This window comes from Mesocricetus auratus, unplaced genomic scaffold, assembly GCF_017639785.1.
Source record: "Mesocricetus auratus isolate SY011 unplaced genomic scaffold, BCM_Maur_2.0 Super-Scaffold_100006, whole genome shotgun sequence".
Lineage (NCBI taxonomy): Eukaryota > Metazoa > Chordata > Mammalia > Rodentia > Cricetidae > Mesocricetus > Mesocricetus auratus.
In genome coordinates this window covers 102777369-102797247 of record NW_024429190.1, presented here as the reverse complement: position 1 = coordinate 102797247, position 19879 = coordinate 102777369, and the positions used below count along the sequence as shown (strand labels likewise).

The following is a 19879-nucleotide window of genomic DNA, read 5'->3' as shown; positions in this document are numbered from 1 at the left end:
GGGGAACTATGGAGGTGAGGCCTGGCTGGAGGGAGGGAGTCATCAGAATCATGCCTTAGGAAGATAGGCCTAGCTCTGCCCCCTCCCGCTGTTCTCAGCCTCTTGGATATCCTGATGTGATGTTCAGTGTTCCTCTGTGATACCTTAGCGCCTTGGCACGGGCCTAAACACAATGGCGCCAGCAGACTGTGTGCAGTAGCCTCTGAGACTGCAATCTGAGATTGATATTCCTGCCTTTTAACGTTCTCTCCAGTACTTGTCTGTGTGGTGAAAACTCTGCCGAGTTCTGCTTGTGGGAGTAACCTTGAGTTGGGCTTCACCTCCCTTAGGTTCTTACTCTAGTTAACGTGCCACGCCCCTGACATGGGGGGGTGGAGAATGCCAGTAACCCTGGGAGAAAATGGGAGATACCATCAGCACCTGTCAACGAAAGGTGTCAACTTAATGCACATCCCAAGTGAAGGCAATCTGCTGTGGCCACGCTGCCTCCCCGGCAAGGCTGGCAACACACAGCTTACGAAGTCTGTTAGTCAAGTAAAGCTGGTGCTGAGTGACGTGTGGTTAGCCAACTGGAAGGCAACAGGGCCTGGGTGAGGTAAAAATCCTGGCTCCCGCATGAGTGTGCCGGGTGGAAATTACAGTGTCTTGTGAGGTGATGCTTCAGTGGGGCGACCTGACCGTGGGCCTTGGGGGCAGGAGGGACAGCGCTCCCCTCTTTCAGCATTTTCCTGTGGCTGTATCCAGAGCCCTCGCCTGGAGAGTGTCCCCTGTGGGACGCACACTTTTTCAAGCGCAACAACAGAAAAAAAAATATTTGTAGGTGCTGCTTCAGGTCAGTCTCTTTGCTTCTTAGAGGTTTAGATTCAAAATGGTTTCATTACACCCCAAGATGGGCCTCATGTCAAAGGCTTTTCCGCATATGCGTCTGTGGCCGTGCTTGTAACTATTGAGCTGTTTCAAGATCCGGTTTTAGACTAAGCGTTCCGCCATGGGTGGGGGCCGGGCACTACCGCGTTTAGGCATTACAATAGGCAAGTTTCCTGGACTTGGGGCACAGTTGCTAAGAAGTCTAAATGAGCCCAGCTTACCACTTTAAAAGCCAACCTGCTAAACCTTAGAGAAAACAAAATTGCTCCGTTGGGGTTCTTGGTTTGTTTGTTTGTTTTCCTAGTGGAGAGAAAAAGAAACAGTAACAGCAACATGGCTGTTAAAATGTCCAAGTAGACCAACCCTGTCCAGGGTGCATGGCGGGCTCTGTTCCTGCCACTCTGAGAGGCTGCCTGGGACATGGTGCTTGCCTCCATCAAAGTCTCAAAGAGCCCCATGTAAGGGAGCGGCTCGTCGCTAATGACAGGGTCCCCGGGCTGTGGACAACCGAGGCTGAAGCGGTCCGGGGATGAAGTCATGGGAATTAAGGCACGTTATCTGTCATGAGGCTCCACAGGGCTAGGCACCATTCTCAGGGCTTATTTTAGAGCCCAGGGGAAGCAGGCAATTATCTTGTTCTTTGACTGTCATCAGCCGGACAGGATGCAGGTAGCCAGAAAGCCAAGTTATTTAAAACAGTTAAGAAAAGAAGAAAAATCAATTCCAAAAGACCGATAATCTGAAAGTCTTTTTTTGTTTGTTTGTTTTTGGAACATCTGGTTAAGGATGTCAACGTGGGGAGTAGATGATGGGGAGGGTTGACTCTCTGACCTCTTTGGGAACAGTAGTGGTATCAGACGCCCCCTCCCCCATCCGTTTGCAGTGAGAGGCAGGTGCTCAGGCCAGGAAGCTTCCCCGTGGTGATTCATTTCTCCTTCAGAGTGTCAGCTGGGGTCTCTGGAAAAGATCCAGGGAGAATCCCGGGCTTCCAGCCATCTGTCAGTCAGGGGGTTACCATGGTCACCACCAGCCAGCCAGCCTTGTGAGCCAGCTGGTTCTCTCTGGCTGGGCGTGGCGGGGCCTGCTCAGCTGGAGCTGCAAAATGACCCTGGCCTTTGGTTCTGAGAACCTGTCTTGGGGCAGCACTTGTTAGGATAGTCTGGCGAGAGCCTGGCATGGATACAGGTGTGACTCTGTGCCTTTCCGAGACCCCCCTCAGAACAGACTTCTGAGAAGAGAGAGGGCACATTGAAGTGGGTGCAGACGGGCCCTCAGCTCTTTCAGGCTCTGTCACTGGTGAGCTGTGTGGACTCGGATGGCCAGGTTGGCTTAGACTTGCTTTGCGCTTTTGGCAAACGGGGTGATATGTTTTGAAGAGTGTGGCTGTTGTTAAAATGTCAGGGTTTACGCAGTAACGAGACACAAACCGTGAGTCAACGGTCCCACGTGGACTTTTATTGGTGGACAGGGAAGGAAAGGGGGGTGAGAGGTAACCAACCTGTGCAGAGAGAGAGAGAGAGAGAGAGAGAGAGAGAGAGAGAGAGAGAGAGAGAGAGAGAGAGAGAGAGAGAGAGAGAGGATGAGATGATGAGAATACGAGAGCTGTTGGACTTGCTTGTTTCTTACTGGCTAACTCTGACTTAAGTATTTACTCCATAATTGTTAATCTAAGTATTTCTCTTACCGGAGAAAAGGGTCCGGACTTCTTACCCCCTATGGCAGCTACATGATGACTCCTTGTGTTTCTCTTTCCCAGAATCCTGCTTGACTCCTAGTCCCACCTATCTTGCTTTCCTATTGGCCAACAGTGCTTTATTCCACAACCAATAACAGACAGGTTTACAGAATGGCATCTCCCATCAGAAAACAATTCCTTTTCCATGATATATACTATACTAGGGGCCAGGGTAGTGAGGGGGGTAAGAGATGGGTACCACATCAGACCAGCCACATAGGTTGGTAGTAGTCTATTGTAGTATTCTCTCTAGGTACAGCAACTAAGTGCCAGCCACATAGGGTGGTAGTAGTCTATTGTAGTATTCTCTCTAGGTACAGCAACTAAACGCACCCAGTGTTAAGCCATGGACTGTTCTAGAAAGGAATTCTTGTGGGGGAGACTTCTCTACATCAACATATAGGAGTGGATATATGAAGAAGCTACTTGAAATCTGTCTGTGTCAGGCTGGGCTTCGGTTGTCTCTCCTCTGGACGGCCGGGAATTGTTATGGGACGCTGAAGGCCAGATTGGGATCCCTGGCTCTAGCCAGTGCTTCTGAGAATGGCATGAAGTGCATGTCCCATTTACCTCTATTTTTAAAAAAAATTGTCAACAGGAAACTAAATTACCTCAACAAACTGTACAGCGTTTCTGGGGCTGACAGCTCAACTCTCTTCAGCAGCAGAAACCAAGGGCCCACATTCTAGTTTCATGAATCATGCTGTTTTCAAACTAGGATGTGCAGAGTGGTTAACACTGAGTGAATTGTAGTCAATGAGGCTCCTGTTTCCCCTCCCATCACTTTAGGTATTGACTCAATCCTGGTCTGTTTCCTAGTGCATGGGAACTAGTAGATGGTACCTGTTAGGCTCCTTTCTGTTTGTGACAACTGTATGTGATGCTGGTGACCACTCACTTCCCTGGCCCTAAGCATGATGTAGTGCCCATATCGTTTCATTTCCTGATGCCTCTTTCTATTCCCCCATAGAATCACCCTGTATGACTACCAAGCCATGTGTAGAGCCAACAAGGAGAGCAGCGACAGTGCCCACGGACTCCTGGATGTAAGTACAAAGCACTGGGCACTTCTGCTGCCTTGGGGGAAATGTGGCTCAGAAGCTAGGGTAATCAAATGTACCTTACTCAAAACCAAGAATGTTTAAAGGTATTTCCTGGCTGTGCTCGCTAAGAACTGCTTCTGTTTAAAACCCAGATCCAGAGATTATATAAATTAAAAAAGCAGGTCGAGGTCTTAGCTGGATTAATGAACACCGCGCACCCCCACCCCCGCTTATACACAAAGAGAGAAGAGCTTCACTGATTGTTACATAAGAGAATTAAAAGAATTTGGTTCCACAGACACTGTCCTTCTGGGAGAGTTGATTTCACAGCTCAGTCACTAGACTTCTTTCCACATAACCATAAGGATCTGAGTTTTAGTTCCCAGGACCCACACAAAAGCCAAGCATGGTGGTGCACATCTGTAACCCAGCACGGGGCAGGTGTAACCTGGAGTCAAGTGAATCTCCAACACTGTCTGCCAGCCAGAATCTCTGAACTCTGAGGTCTTTGAGAAACTGTCTCAAAGCCAAAGTGGATTGCAGCTGAGGGAGACATCTGCCATCTACCCTGGGCCTCCACACACGCAGACACACACAAATGAGCACTTTCACAGACGTGTGCACATGTGTGTGTCCACTAGGATCAAGGTACATGTTGCTGAGTCCTTAAAAACTGCCTCCAGACTGTCAGAAATGAACTATTCCTGCTTCAAAAATGAAATTTGCAATATACAGAAAATAGCGGTTTGACCCTCAATTATCTGAAAACTCAGGGCTTTTTTTCTTTCTTAAAGGTATTCCTCAAGATGAGCCACATATGTACACAAATATAACCCTTGACACATGATTTTGGGAATACTAAAATGCAACCAAAAGGTTTCCCTTAAATTACAAGATTTCAAAGCCTTCTTGCTTTACCTTCTTGGCCTCTGTGAGCTATGAGACTTTACAAGGGGATTACCTAAAAGCCAAATGCTTAACCTGATTCTCCTTCTCTGAGCAAGCAAGAAAGGGTCCTCACCTCATAGCTTCCAAAATGCCCTGAGAGTAGGATTTTCCAGAAAACACCACCTGCAGGAGACTCTAGAGGGAACTGCACTTCTAATGGGGACTTTTCATGACCATCCTGGCTTCCCTGCACTGAGTGTGACTATTTGCAGATTAGAAATGTTCCCAAGACTAGTTTCCATCATTACTTTAAGAAACCTCAATGGCCTTATCCTCCTCAGTGATCTTTTGCTTTCAAAATCTTAATCCCTATTTGCATAATCCCTTTGTTTGCTCAGATATGCAATTGGAGCTCAGTCTAGCAAGTTCTGCTGGAGCTCCCCTTTTCCTGGCCTCTGGTGAGCCAGGGCCAAGCTACACGGCCTATCTTCTCAGCTCCACCTGTGCTACCCATCCCAGGGGAAACAAAGACCTAGAGTTAGCCCTGGATCTGACTCCCTGGGTCTTTCTGGGGATGGGGGAAAGTGATGGTTTAAATGCCATAGCACCTAATGGCAAAACATGGGGCTTTGAGACCCATTTAGTTTTAAGAAATTGTTAAAAGTTAATATCATTCTCTGACCCTACACCTAGAGGCTCAGAGTTCTCCAGTTTGGGGCTCAATGTTGAAGACCTCACTGAAATCAGAGCAAGAACTCCAAAGCAAAGCAGGGTGGGCCGGGAATAAGCCCAGAATGTTTAGTTTGTTTGTTTGTTTATACTGCTCTCTGCCGATTTCTGGCTTGAGACAGGCACCTTTCAGCAAGTTAGGGAACTATGAATTCGTTCTTGTTTTATTTAAAACTGGGTAATTCCTCCATTCCCAGTTCTGGTTCTTGTAATTAAAAATACTCCGAGAAGAGGATTAGGCAGCTGTCACCTCAGAAACCAAGGTTTGCCATGACCTTCCCGAATGGCAGCCACAAAAGGTGCTAAGGATTTTCTGGACCTGCTGTCTGGAGCCCAGCTCTGCCAATGCCATCGTCTGCCTTGCTAGTCTATACGTCGCTTACATATCTGGCATACCTAGGTACAAAGAGCCAACTGAGGAGGACATGGTATTTTCCAGAATTCAGGAAATTGAATTATCCACATAGGAAATATCACAGAGTAAACAATCCGACTGCTTTTTTTAATTAAAATATTCTGAAATAAAGATTAGGCTGTCAATGCCTTCTTTTATAGCATGCAGGGGGATTTTCTGTGGGGATAAAATCACATGTTCATATGGTTATCATTTTTTCAAGTCCAAATATGTAAGTGCGAGAAAAGGCAGCCCAAATCCTCCATAATTCATGGAAGGCATTAAAATCGAGTGTGTTCAATTTGTGCTTCTCCCAATGAATGACATCCAGTGATGGAGAACTGCGAGTCACCTTTCCAAAGGGGAGCACTGCGAATTACCATTTGAAATTAGTTACATGATTCCAGCCCCTCAGCATCAGGCTGTGAAATATTAGCCCCCAGAGGGTAAAGGTTTAAGCATCGTTTGTTGAACTTCCTCCTTCCCCCTAGTGATAACCCTTGTATTAGATCATGTTTATTTTACTTGTAAATCACATCTCACTACAGGGGAGTTCAAAGTTTTAAAATGTTAGTTTTGGGATACAGTATCCAAGCATTTTCTTCCGTTAGCTAGACCCTCCCTGGTTTTTAACAGGATATCCATCTCTCCAGAAGAATAACATTGTCTTATGTAAAGCCTTAAGTCAAACTACAAACTACTTGTGTAAGCCGTTGTTTTAACGGGGTGAATTCTTCCCTTCAGCCCTACAACGCCTTCCTTTCCGCAGCCAAATGGATAATGACTGAGCTTGTCTTGTAAGTACCATCACCTAGCTATATTCTTTTCCACCAGTGCCCTTGTCCCTCTGTTTCTCTGACACAGTGAATGGGAAGACCATGTTCTTGCTAACTCTGGATCCACTGAATACCTCAAAGTACCAACCTCTGAGAAGAACACAAAGCTATCTTTTTTAGTGTTAGTTATTCGCAACTATGTCATTGTTGAGCAGACAAACAGCTTATGATACACAAGCCAAATCTATTTATTGTGGTTACTGTTAAATTTAACATGGATGCCTGGTTGTCTTAATGCTGCCTGGGTGGGCTGCGGTCGGGAGAGCACACAGCCAAGCTGTCCACTGTTGCTGGGATGTATTGGCTTGGGCAGAAGCCAGGTTTACATGGGCCACAGAAAGGGCTGGGGCTCTACCTAGGTATGGGTTAGTAAGTTAACCTCATCAAACTGTGGTCCTCTTCTGAGGATGCTGGCTGACTCTGTGACTTAGATCCGACTTTTTTTTTTTTTGAGACAGGGTTTCTATGTAGCTTTGGAGCCTGTCCTGGAATTCACTCTGGTAGATCAATCAGGCTGGCTTGGAACTCACAGAGATCTGCCTGCTTCTGCCTCCTAAGTGCTAGGATTAGGTCAGATTTATGAAAACTCTGCCTTCCAGATGAGATAATGGATACCTTGCAGTTAACAGTGTATCCCAGATATAGCAATTGACCAGACTATACCAACCTGTCACTCTTCTTTTTCCCAGCCAGGGTCCAGTGCTGTAGGTTTAAGTCAAATCTCTTGCTATTTCATGAACTGACAGTCTGGTTTTTAGTTTTTGCTTTAATGCAATCTCTATTAATTCGAGAATGCTTATATATTCAAAGGCAAAGACATGCTCTAGAGATGGAAGCTGCATTAAGACTAGAGGTGGGTTTTGATGGAAAGGTAGTTGTTAGGGATAGTAGTCATGAGTATGATAAGTAAATGAAAAGTATTTTTTGATCTATTGCCATTCCTTTAGAAGGCGATTCATATTGTTTTTGTACCCTTCACTATCAACTGAGAAATTCTGATTTTTCTGAAGTTGGCTTATGGCATAATTTCATTAAAAGTTTGACCCAGTTTTTGCTCCCCCCCCCACAAGTATAAACACATTGGCTGAACCTGTCCTATATTGCTGTAGACCGTGGTTCTGACCCAGAAGAATGTTCAATTTTTAAGTTCTGAAATAAGGCAAAAGGCCATTTAGAAATTGGCTATTTATCGTAGAATTAAACCAGGTGAAACTATGTATAAATTAAGGCAAATTACGAGAGGCTGAATTCTGACCAAACAGCACACATTTCTCAACTAAAAACCCTTCCCAACTAGGAGACGGTGATCTCAGGCCTATGCTGGCACCGATGGTGAAGTAGCTTTTTCCAAGCCTTTTGAAAACCTAGTGGCCATTCGATGGGAGCCCAGCCAGCCACGGCAATGTCTCCAAAATGCAATGTTATTCCTTCAGATGGGGTGAGGGCAGCACGAAATGATGTAAAACAGCACCGTTCTTAGCCATGGTTTAAACGACCATATAACCCTGGACCTTTTCACTGTTCGTTTAGGTTCCTGGTGGAATTTAACCTGTGCAGCTGGTGGCACTCCGACATGACAGTTAAAGGTAGGTAGCTACTGGGGTTCCTGTTTCCTAGTATGAGTGATGAGCCCTAGGTTCTGATAACTTTCTGTCAGGGAGCCACTGGCTCGAGTTAAAACCACACAGGGCATTGTGACGGTCCCTCAGCTCCGTGGGCAGAAAGCCGCCCCACAGATTCTTCCCTCCCGTGTTCACTTTGTCCCGCCTCCCCAACAGAAGCAGGAAAGTCACACTTTGGCAGGGTTTGAAATCTTCGGAACCCTAACAGGCAACATGAAAAGCTAAGCGAGGCAGACAAGTCGTCCATGTCCTGGCTGGATGAGTGGATAAGCGTTCTAGTTTTGTCTGCACAGCTGCAGACACACGAGTTGATGGCTGGAGTGGCAGTTAGTGGACATTCCCAGAGTCTCAAGTCAGGTCCATGGTACGGTTTAACCCTGGCTTAAAGTCTTCCCTTTGACAAAGGAATTCATCTCACCACATCTCAGTGTCCCCTCATAAACACAGTGGGAAGAATATTTATCTCTGTATGTGTGTGTGTGTGTGTGTTATGAGTGTGTGCGTTGTATGTGTTGTGTGTGTGTGTAGTAATATGGATAGATCATGTTACCTGAGGACCAGAGTAAGTGGAACCTAAGATGCCACAGTAATTAATCTCTGATAATAAAGACGACAGTATCGATGTTTGTCCGCTCAAAATGGTGAGCTGCCCGCCTTGGCAATCTCCCCCCAGGCCAATGCAAGTTCTCAGATACTCTCTCTTTTGTTTTTTTTTTTTTTTTTTCTGAATTCTTTAAACCTGGATATTAAAGACTAGTAGTCTATTAGCATGGATTTTATTTTCAACTGTTTTAGTTTTTGATGGTGAGTTCATAAAGCGGTACAACTTAGGTATTGTATGTTGGCTTTGCGTGCTGTGCCTTAGGCACCCTCTGTGTGGATTTTCTGGATCCCCAAACCTTTCTTCCTGCTCCTTCCTCAGTCCCTTAACAATGGATCCCTGCTCTTCTCTACCACCATGGCCTTCCTTTGCTTCTTTTACATGACACTTGGTTTCCTTGGTGATACAAATAGGCCTAGCCATTCTCATCATCACCCAACTGAGGGCACAACAGGTACTTTGCTCATTAACTACCCTACTGAATCATCCTTGGGCCAGGCATGACCCCATCAAGCCCACTGGGCTGGTACTAGTTTTGGATTGTAGCACATTATCATAGTCTAGAAATTAAATGGGAGGATGTAACCGAGACTGTAAAGAAGGCTTCCTCCATAGCTGGCAGGACACTCACAATAACAAATGATGGCGACTTGTTAAATATCCCCTAAGAAGGTCATTTTAGGATTATAATTCACACAGAGAAGGGTGTATTATACTAGCACTGCAACATCTTTAATTAAATTCATAAAATATTGATATTCGTATGCAGCTAGATGCAAGGAGTCAAACCTGTAGGCCCACAAGCTACTTAGGAAGCTGAGACAAGAGAATTGCTTTGAGTTTAGAGTGTGAAAACTAGCCTGAGCCATGTGGCAAGATCAGTATGCTCTACCAAAGAAAATCATAAAAAATATGCAAAATGATAAGCAAAACCCCAGACACAAGACTGGCAGTCCAGTGGTGGGGAGCTGTGGAATTAATATGGTCAAAAATCAACATGATTAATGGAATGTTAGTAAACAGAGAACAAACTATGACTCAGGGTTGTAGGAAAAAAGACTATTATATCCCCTAAAGTGTGACCTGTGGTACAAATTTGATTCTGTTGATGTTATATATACTTTATAAAAGAGAGGTGTGATGAGGCAAAATAAATCAGTAGATCTTGAGGTATAGTTTAGTTAAGACCATCTTCCTATAGCACCAGTAACTGAGAAGGAAGACTCACTCCACCCAAATGAGGCTTTGATGGCTCTGAAGTGGCTGTCTAAGCAGGACTCTCTGGGAATGTCTGGTTTCCTCAATAGTTAGTAAAGGTTAGTTAGGCATAGTGTAGGTCAATGGTTAGTAAAGGTTAGTTAGGCACAGTTCAGGTCAATGGTCAGTAAAGGTTAGTTAGGCATAGTGCAAGTCAATGGTCAGTAAAGGTTAGTTAGGTATAGTGCAGGTAAATGGTTAGTAAAGGTTAGTTAGGTATAGTGCAAGTCAATGGTCAGTAAAGGTTAGTTAGGTATAGCACAGGTCAATGGTCAGTAAAGGTTAGTTAGGTATAGTGCAGGTCAATGGTTAGTAAAGGTTAGTTAGGCATAGTGCAGGTCAATGGTTAGTAAAGGTTAGTTAGGTATAGCACAGGTCAATGGTTAGTAAAGGTTAGTTAGGTATAGTTCAGGTCAATGGTCAGTAAAGGTTAGTTAGGTATAGTTCAGGTCAATGGTCAGTAAAGGTTAGTTAGGCATAGTTCAGGTCAATGGTCAGTAAAGGTTAGTTAGGTATAGCACAGGTCAATGGTCAGTAAAGGTTAGTTAGGTATAGTGCAGGTCAATGGTCAGTAAAGTTTAGTTAGGCATAGTGCAAGTCAATGGTTAGTAAAAGTGAGTTAGGTATAGCACAGGTCAATGGTTAGTAAAGGTTAGTTAGGTATAGTTCAGGTCAATGGTTAGTAAAGGTTAGTTAGGCATAGTTCAGGTCAATGGTTAGTAAAGGTTAGTTAGGTATAGTTCAGGTCAATGGTCAGTAAAGGTTAGTTAGGCATAGTTCAGGTCAATGGTTAGTAAAGGTTAGTTAGGTATAGTTCAGGTCAATGGTCAGTAAAGGTTAGTTAGGCATAGTTCAGGTCAATGGTTAGTAAAGGTTAGTTAGGCATAGTTCAGGTCAATGGTTAGTAAAGGTTAGTTAGGTATAGTTCAGGTCAATGGTCAGTAAAGGTTAGTTAGGCATAGTTCAGGTCAATGGTCAGTAAAGGTTAGTTAGGTATAGTTCAGGTCAATGGTCAGTAAAGGTTAGTTAGGCATAGTTCAGGTCAATGGTCAGTAAAGGTTAGTTAGGCATAGTTTAGGTCAATGGTTAGTAAAGGTTAGTTAGGCATAGTTCAGGTCAATGGTTAGTAAAGGTTAGTTAGGCATAGTTCAGGTCAATGGTCAGTAAAGGTTAGTTAGGCATAGTTCAGGTCAATGGTTAGTAAAGGTTAGTTAGGTATAGTTCAGGTCAATGGTCAGTAAAGGTTAGTTAGGCATAGTTCAGGTCAATGGTTAGTAAAGGTTAGTTAGGTATAGTTCAGGTCAATGGTCAGTAAAGGTTAGTTAGGCATAGTTCAGGTCAATGGTTAGTAAAGGTTAGTTAGGCATAGTTCAGGTCAATGGTTAGTAAAGGTTAGTTAGGTATAGTTCAGGTCAATGGTCAGTAAAGGTTAGTTAGGCATAGTTCAGGTCAATGGTCAGTAAAGGTTAGTTAGGTATAGTTCAGGTCAATGGTCAGTAAAGGTTAGTTAGGCATAGTTCAGGTCAATGGTCAGTAAAGGTTAGTTAGGCATAGTTTAGGTCAATGGTTAGTAAAGGTTAGTTAGGCATAGTTCAGGTCAATGGTTAGTAAAGGTTAGTTAGGCATAGTTCAGGTCAATGGTCAGTAAAGGTTAGTTAGGCATAGTTCAGGTCAATGGTTAGTAAAGGTTAGTTAGGTATAGTTCAGGTCAATGGTCAGTAAAGGTTAGTTAGGCATAGTGCAGGTTTGAATTGGGCACTGGAGCACATGGGCCGGAGTCCAGGGTGAAGATGCATGTTCTTGCTTTTTGGGGGTTGGCTATTTCTTAGGAGTGAGCTTCATGCTGAAGGTGGTGGACTAGTCATGTCTGGTGGTTAATTTCTTGGAGTTCCTCTTCACAGGTGAGAAAGGAACTCCTTTTTTGTTTTCTTTCTTTCTTTTTTTCTTTCTTCTCATTTTAACATTGTTTCTCTGCATTGCTGAGAATGATCCCAAACTTTTGATTCCCCTGCTTCTATCTCTCCAGTGCTGGGATGTTGCCATCTCTGTACAATGCTGAGGCCTAGATCTTCCTGAATACTAGATGAATACACTACCAACTGAGCCACATCCTCGTTCCCGAAGAAAGACATTCTTTGTGTCAATTTTCATTCCCAGACAGACCTCCCATTCTTACCTTGACCTGTCACCCCAAATATCTACCCTCACTTTCGGTTCCAAAGATTTAACATTTCTTATTTCTTTTTGAGAGCCTGTCACTGTGATCTTTGCTGAGAGCAGTAGTGTTTAACTGAGTGGCCGCTCTGTCTCCCAGCAGTCAGTGCGCTAATCTGAAGACATTTTTGATTGTCACAGCTTGCTACTGGCATCTAGTGGGTAGAGGCCAGGATGCTGCTATACATTCTACAGCACTCAGGCCAGCCCCACAGCAAAGCAGTAGCTGATTCAGAAAGTCAGTAGTGTGAGCATCGAGACATTCTGGTCTTGATGGAGGGGTGTGAGACAGAGCAGAGTGACCAAAAAAAGACGTGGTTCCTGCATGGTCTCTATAGACACTCTAGAAGGTTCCCGCTCTGAGTTCTACATCCTCTATCCCTCCGCAACTGTCCCAACACAGCCAACACTGTGATTCGATGCTTTAGTCCTTACTGTCCTGCCTTGAGTGTTTTCTTACACTTCTTCCAAAAAGACAATTGCAAAATGTCCATTTACTCTAGACCAGAGGATCCTAACCTTCCTAATGCTGTGACCCTTTAACAAAGTTCCTCATGTTGTGGTAACCCCCTACTGTAGAATTATTTTGTTGCTACTTCATAACTGTAATTTTGCTACTGTTATGAGCCATAGTGTAAATATCTGGTATGTAGGATATCTGATGTGTGCCCCTAAAGGGGTCACGACCCCCAGGTTGAGAACCCACTGCTCTAGACTGTGACACACTCGTCCCACAGATTTATAAGAAGAGCTGGGCAGATACTCACACAGCTGCCTGAGGTGTGCTGACACAGAATACTTCAGCATCTCCAGAGTGCTGGGAAACCCTTTCAGAACCCTCCAGGCTCTTCCCTCCACTGTAGCTGAGAGGTGGTCCCGGCAGTACTTAGACAACCAGATCTCTCTGATGGCCCAAGTCATCGAGATGAGGTAGGTAGATAGAAACAGAGATACATTAAAAAGTGCTTCAGAGGGAAAGCACACACAGACCTAAGCCAAACCCTCCTACCATAATAAAAGTCTCAGCTGTCTTGAGAATGACGTAGAGCTGGATCCCACATCCAAACTGTCGCACTCAGGCCCACAGCCATCCACTCTACTGGGGATTAATATGAATTTTTCCATGTTGTAAATGAAGGCACTGAAACAGATGGAGGTGTGTTAAATTCACCAATGGGATACTGTTATTGGAACGTTTTCTTCAAAGTCTGTGTAAATCCTGAATTCAGTGTAGGGAAGGGATAGTCTCAGCACCATCTTGACTTGCAATTCATTCTAAATTCCCCATTCTCTCACTAGATAAAGACACTGAGCTGAGACATACATCCTTGTTTTAGCTAAAAATGGAATCCATAATTACACTGTTTATCTGCCTCATTTCCTTGATGAAGGGACTGTGCAGGCCCGCTTCTGCTTGATTACCACAAAGGTCTCATCTGGGTGGTGAAGTTCACAAAGAGAATGGAGCTTGCCGGGCACCCGGTTACAGATGGAAATGCACTCACAGAGACAAAAGGAGAGCAAGGCTTCCCAAATGGCAAATCTATCCATTCCCGATTGTCTGCGCATAATTATGGCGAAGCCAAGCCGGTTATTGTCACTGGAGGCATCAGTTGCTAAGGGAAAATTCAAGCAATCTTATCGAGTAGGTGTCCAGTTGAGTACTCTGTGGGGAGTGAGCGGTAGGTCATGGCGACTTGAGCTTTAGACGCCCGTGTCTCCGGGAGTGAGAGACCCCTCAGAGTCTCGGCAAGCGAGCGTGGCTCCCGGGGTGAGACTGTCCAGGCACACACCTGGATCCTGCCACTGACAGCTGCGTCCTTTGAACGGGCATCCTAACCTCACAGGGTTTGAGTTGCTCCATCCACCATAGCGGAACCTAGTAAGTAGACGGCTGGCAGTCTTGGTTGGTTATCGGTTTGACATCCCAAAGATAGACAGTAGTGGCTAGCAAATATATATATGTATATATATATATGTATATATATATATTGTGTTTTTCCATAGTTCTCTAGACAAAGAAAGGCCCAGGTTGGTTAAAGTACATGTGGCCACGGTTTTGTGGGATAATTTGCATGTTTCTCGAAAGCACACCCAACCAGCCTACAGTCATGCTTGCAAACAGTCGGCAGTTATCGCTACATCAGCATGAGTACCCTACAATTGTCAAAGGGTTGGGGGGAGGATTCCATCTCCAGTAAGGATCTGGGCCAAATGAGCTTCGCCATGGACATTTTGGACTCATTCCATCATAATAGAGCCCAGACAATTAGAATTAGAGATGGTGAAATCATTGGGCTTATTTAAATCATGTGTGTATGTGCCGCCTCCGCCGGCCTGCCCCAAAGACCTCTCACTTTGTTTCATCGGCCAGACTTCACAAAGCCCTGACGCTTATACATGCTGGAGCAAAGTAGCCCAAGTTCAAATTTTGGCTCCGCCACCTACTTCCTGGGCGAACTAGAACAATTTATTTCATCCTTCTCTCCCTCCCACTTACCCTGCCAAGTAGAACCTGCCTTCGCTACTAGTGGGAGACTTCCTCTTCACTGCTTTAAAGGAAAAAGAAGTTCCTACTTCCTATTCTTTTTTTAATCTTGTCATATTTTGTTGTGAGATAAATTAGTGTCTGTCAAGCAGAATGGCACCCGGCACACAGCAGTTCTTCAACAAACTTAGTTGCTTGCCCACAGGTTTTCATACGCTGCTTGCGTGCGTGCGCTATACCCACGAGCAGTGGACACCATTGCGTATTGAGTCTTTGCTTTTGTTTAGAAGCGAGCTTTTTGAAACCCAGACACTTCAAATATAAAAAGGAAGCTGCCTGAACTGGACATCAGAATGCAGTTGCCAAACAGAGAAAGGCCAATTTTGGAAAAACAAAAAACGAGGACTATGAAAATAAAATGCGTTGCCAAAATGTCGCCAGATGGTCCCCTCCCCCAGTTAAGAGTACAACAAAGGAAGGAGCAGGAAGGGAAGGGAAGGGAAGGGAAGGGAAGGGAAGGGAAGGGAAAGGAAGGGAAAGGAAGGGAAAGGAAGGGAAGGAAAGATGATTACAACGAATCCAGGGCTCCCCCACCCCTGGTATCAAGTCTAGCCACCTCCTCTCTGCTGAAGACAAGGACACCAAGGAAGAACCGGAAAGAGGCTGGTTCCTACCAAAGGACAGGGAACACCTCACCTTCCACCTCAGGGACAAGCAGTTTGTCACAAGGGGCTAAATTTATTCCATTTGCTTTGTCAGTTATATTTGATTGAAAAAAAAAGACCATCCAAGGGACTGAAGAGATGGGTTTTTGGGGGGCGGGGAGAGAGAGAGAGAGAGAGAGAGAGAGAGAGAGAGAGAGAGAGAGAGAGAGAGAGAGAGAGAGAGAGAGAGAGAGAGAGAATTAATGTTCCTCCTTCAGTATAGCTGTATGAAGTGACTGCTGACAATCCCATGCTATTAAGGTTAAGGTTGGCAACTGGTCAGTGAATTCACATGTTCTAGTGTTCTAGCTTAAAACAAAACAAAACAAAAAGCTGAATTAGACCCTGCATTATTTTGTTTTAAATAAGAAAACAAAACAAAAAATGTGCCAGTGTACTATGACTCCAACTGTTTCCTCAAAATAAGGAAACCTTGTGGGAAAGCACATATGTTAGAAACAGTTTTGTTAGAATGTAAAAGCATAGGGCACAGTTTACTGATGAGACCCTCTTAGGTCCCACAGCATCCCAGGAAGGTAGGCAGTTTGCCATGCTTCCAACATCCATCCCCCTGCGCCTGGATTATAACTTGACACGTTGTGTTCTACCCATCATGTTTTGGAAATACAAATGTAAATTCCATACATGCATCATCAAAAACCAAACCAAACCAAAACAAACAAACAAAACTGTGTATAGGAAACTCCAGGTACTCCACTCCAAACATGTGAACGAGTAGATATACCGTGCAGAATACCTGAGCCACCAGTATCCCCATTTTGTAGATGAGAATACTGAGGGCCAGCTAGAAGTAGCAGAGTGGGGAAATTTCTTCCCCCAAACTTCTCTCCTGTAGGAGCTTTTGCACTGAACTATGAGCTATTGCATGCATCATCATTGGCATCATTTGATGTTACAAAGCCAAGACTGCTGCTTCTTTTGTTACTCCTATTGTTGTAATTAACCCAACACTTAGCCCTGTATAGCAGCACTGCACTCAGTACTCGTCAGGGTTCTGCCCACTTCTCCCAGCAACCTCTGAAAACAGAACACGATGCACTCCAGTGCTAATAAGAAAGTTGAGACTTACAGTTTGGAGTCCATCAATGGGGGTGTGTGTGAGTTATCTGAGCTAGTTAGTTGCCTCCAGCCCATATCGAGTGCTTACTGTGCATTCATTCCTGTGCCCACATTATTTAGTTATTTTAAACTGACGTAGTGTCTTACTGAACAAGCAACTTCATAAGAGCAGAGTTTGGAGTGTGCTATACTTCAAAGACATTTATGCCTTTGACTATTTCACAGTTCAATTTTCTTTCAATAGTAGAGTTATTCAATTGCACCACGACGTTTATCTTGCTCTCAATAAAACAGTAAATGTAGGAGCTTACATTTTGATGTATGTATTCTATGTATTTGGATTCCCAGATGTGTTGGTGCTAAGCCACTGTGAGTCTGAGGCCAGAGACCCCGTGGTTGATGTTGACCCAGAAAGTAGAATTCTTGTGATGCATAAATGATAGCCGATCAAGCCAACACAACTGCTTTAGGAATTACAGCTTACAGAGTTGCTTGACAGATGAAATCACTGGACTAATTAGAAAATAATGCATTATGCGGTGCCTAGAAAAGTCACAGAGCTCCCTCAGTAGAACTGCACCCGGGCTGCTGTGGGTTGCCAGGCACGGCATGGAGCCCTGACAACGAAGAGCTTTCATTATTCTGCTCCCCTTTTCCCTACAGCCCAGAAACTGAAACAGACCCTGGAGCCTTGTGATACTGAATACCCTGCCTTTGTTTCCGAGCGCACCATCAAGGAGACCACAGGGAACATTGCTTGTGAAGACTGCTCCAAGTAAGCCACCCCCAGCCCCTCAGCCCCACTGTACACACCTTTCTGTTGAATGTGGAGCCTTCCCCGTGGGCCAATGAGACACAGTTGCACTGGGGGCCAGGAAACATGGCTGCCCTCTGGTGTGAGGATGTATTTCTATCAACTGGGAAGAAACAGCCCTGGGGTTTTGGTAGATTGATTTAAGATTGGGAAAAATCCAGAATGTGTATCAAAGCATCCTGGAATATAGAAGAGTTTAGCTTAATTTGCTGTTTTTGGAGGACTTCCTAATTGATGTTTTCCCAGCGGGCAGCTGGCGACTTCGGCTAATGTCCGTAGGTGTGTTTAGCAAGGACACTGTGCCCTCATCTGCAGCGGATCCCCACCTCCCAGGCTGTGATCTGATGTTGAGCATCCACGGCCTGAAGATAAACTCATTTCAGTAGTTTCATTGGTCATTTAGAGACTGTGGTCTCTGCTCCCGTTGGGCAGGTGCCTACTGGATAATCAGATCCATTCTTAGGGATTGAGGTATTGTATGTTTCCAAGACTATGCTGCTAATAGCTATGCTTTCTATGGCTCATTCTGTCCTTTGGTCTTCTACTACTTATGGATGGCTCTTGATGAATACACGTTTTCTTTTGCTTTGTCTTTTAATATAGCGCGCTTTGTCCTTTTCTGTTCTATGAATTGTGTACCACTCTTAGGGGAGTCTTTGCCGTTCCTAATATAGTGATGCTTGCATTTTCATTCTGAACACATTAACAGCGCCACTTGTATTTAGAACTTCAGCCCCTTGCAGCTCGTATGTGCCGCACAACACAAATGGAGCCTAACTTCACCCTTTTTCGTATGTAAGCATAGACCTGTACTTCGTTTCCAGTGTGTTGGTGGTAGGGCGTGCCTATACCACAGGCGCATGTAAATGTCAGAGGGCGTTTTGTGGCGTGGGTTCTTTCCTTCTACCATTACACGGATTCTGGGGATCAACCTACGCTGCCAGGTTTATGCAGCTGGACCCTTACCCACTGGGCCATCCTGCCATTCCTTGACTTGCCTTCTTGTGTATGTTTGTGCATATGTGGGTATGTGGGGGGGGGCTGGGGATTGAACCTAGAACTTCACACGTATTAGGTAGCTGTCCCATTAGGTTGTGTTTTTTTATGGAACAGTCTTTGATTCCCTATCCGTTTGCAGCCTGCAGGGCTGCCTTTGGTCTTTGTGTGTCGCCAGTGTTGTAGACCCTTAGTATAGCTTTGTGATCTGATTTGATACTTAGGAGAGCATGTATCCTTTCCTTATTCTTCCTCCAAGTTATCTTGGGTATTCTTGCTTCGCTATCCTTTCATGTTAACTTTAGAATTTGTTTGTCAATTGCTATGAATTGTAGGGTTTTCGTGAAAATCATTGTGAGCTAGAGTCAGCTTCAAGAAGATAATATTTCTAGGATATCTGAGCTTGTTACTCATAAATTAGACACATCTTCTTATTTATGTATCTTTCCCCGTGCCCTTTAAAATAGGTATGGATTCTATCAGATTTACAGCTGGCCTCACTTGTAGTTTTTCTTGTTTCCATGAGTAGAATACATCTAGATCTAATGTATAATAGTTCTACTTGAGGATAATAGTAATATGCAACAGTAATGCTAGTTTCTGTTTGTTGAATATTAGATAGCCAACAGATTGCTCTATATGCTTTAGACTGTTCTTACATGGACTCCTTGGACTTTCTGCATAGAAAGTGGTATAATTTATGAAAAGTGTCTGATCTCCATACTTACTGTTTTGTGATTCGCAGCACAAGATACTATTGAATAGATGTTTCTATCAATTACGTTTAATAATATCATGTTAAATATGACATTTGTTAGATTTTTTATTATAGAATGAGAATAATGTGAAAATTTTCATATTAGCCATTTTTCCAACAGCCTGTTTTAGTTATTTTTAAATGGTAGGCATGATCATTCCCTACTATAAAAAATGATTGTAGGATATTCTGATCCCTCACTAAACGCTGTAATATCTTTAAGGAGTAGAAAAATTTCTGAAGTTCAAATCCATATCCCTTAAAAACTCTTTGATAGTGTCATACATGTGTGCAATGCACTCTGGTAATAGTGTCATACATGTGTGCAATGCACTCTGGTAATAGTGTCATAAATGTGTGCAATGCACTCTGGTAATAGTGTCATACATGTGTGCAATGCACTCTGGTAATAGTGTCATACATGTGTGCAATGCACTCTGGTAATAGTGCCATACATGTGTGCAATGCACTCTGGTAACACTCACCTCCTTGCCATACTTACCCGCCTTCTACCCCTCAGCAGCTCTCTTCCTTGAGCATGGTGAATACTTACATATGTGTGTGTGCCCACACAGTGCAGGGATATTTGTGTAGCTGTTGTTATCATTCCTGCTTAGAGTTACTATTGGTTTATCATAGCTAGGTAAGGAAAACATCAAGAGTTTCTGTTGTTATCATTATTGTTTGACACCTGGATGGATGCTGAATCTTACGAGTTTGGTTTTGTTTTGCTTTACTTTTGGTTGGTTGGTTTTTGTAGGCAGGGTTTCTCTGTGTAGCCCTGGCTGTCCTAGAACTCACTCCATAGACCAGGCTGGCCTCAAACTCTCAGAGATCCTCCTGCCTCTGCCTCC

The 19879-nt window shown here is 44.2% G+C and overlaps 1 protein-coding gene across 1 annotated transcript in view; it reads left to right on the top strand.

Moving 5' to 3' along the window:
• The window catches only part of Cacna2d3 (calcium voltage-gated channel auxiliary subunit alpha2delta 3), an 812900-nt gene that overhangs the window by 749569 nt on the left and 43452 nt on the right, over positions 1–19879 (top strand). Inside the window, 4 exon segments of the mRNA XM_040747790.1 lie at positions 3573–3648; positions 6401–6453; positions 8023–8078; positions 17122–17233. Of these exon segments, the coding sequence (XP_040603724.1) occupies positions 3573–3648; positions 6401–6453; positions 8023–8078; positions 17122–17233 (297 nt within the window).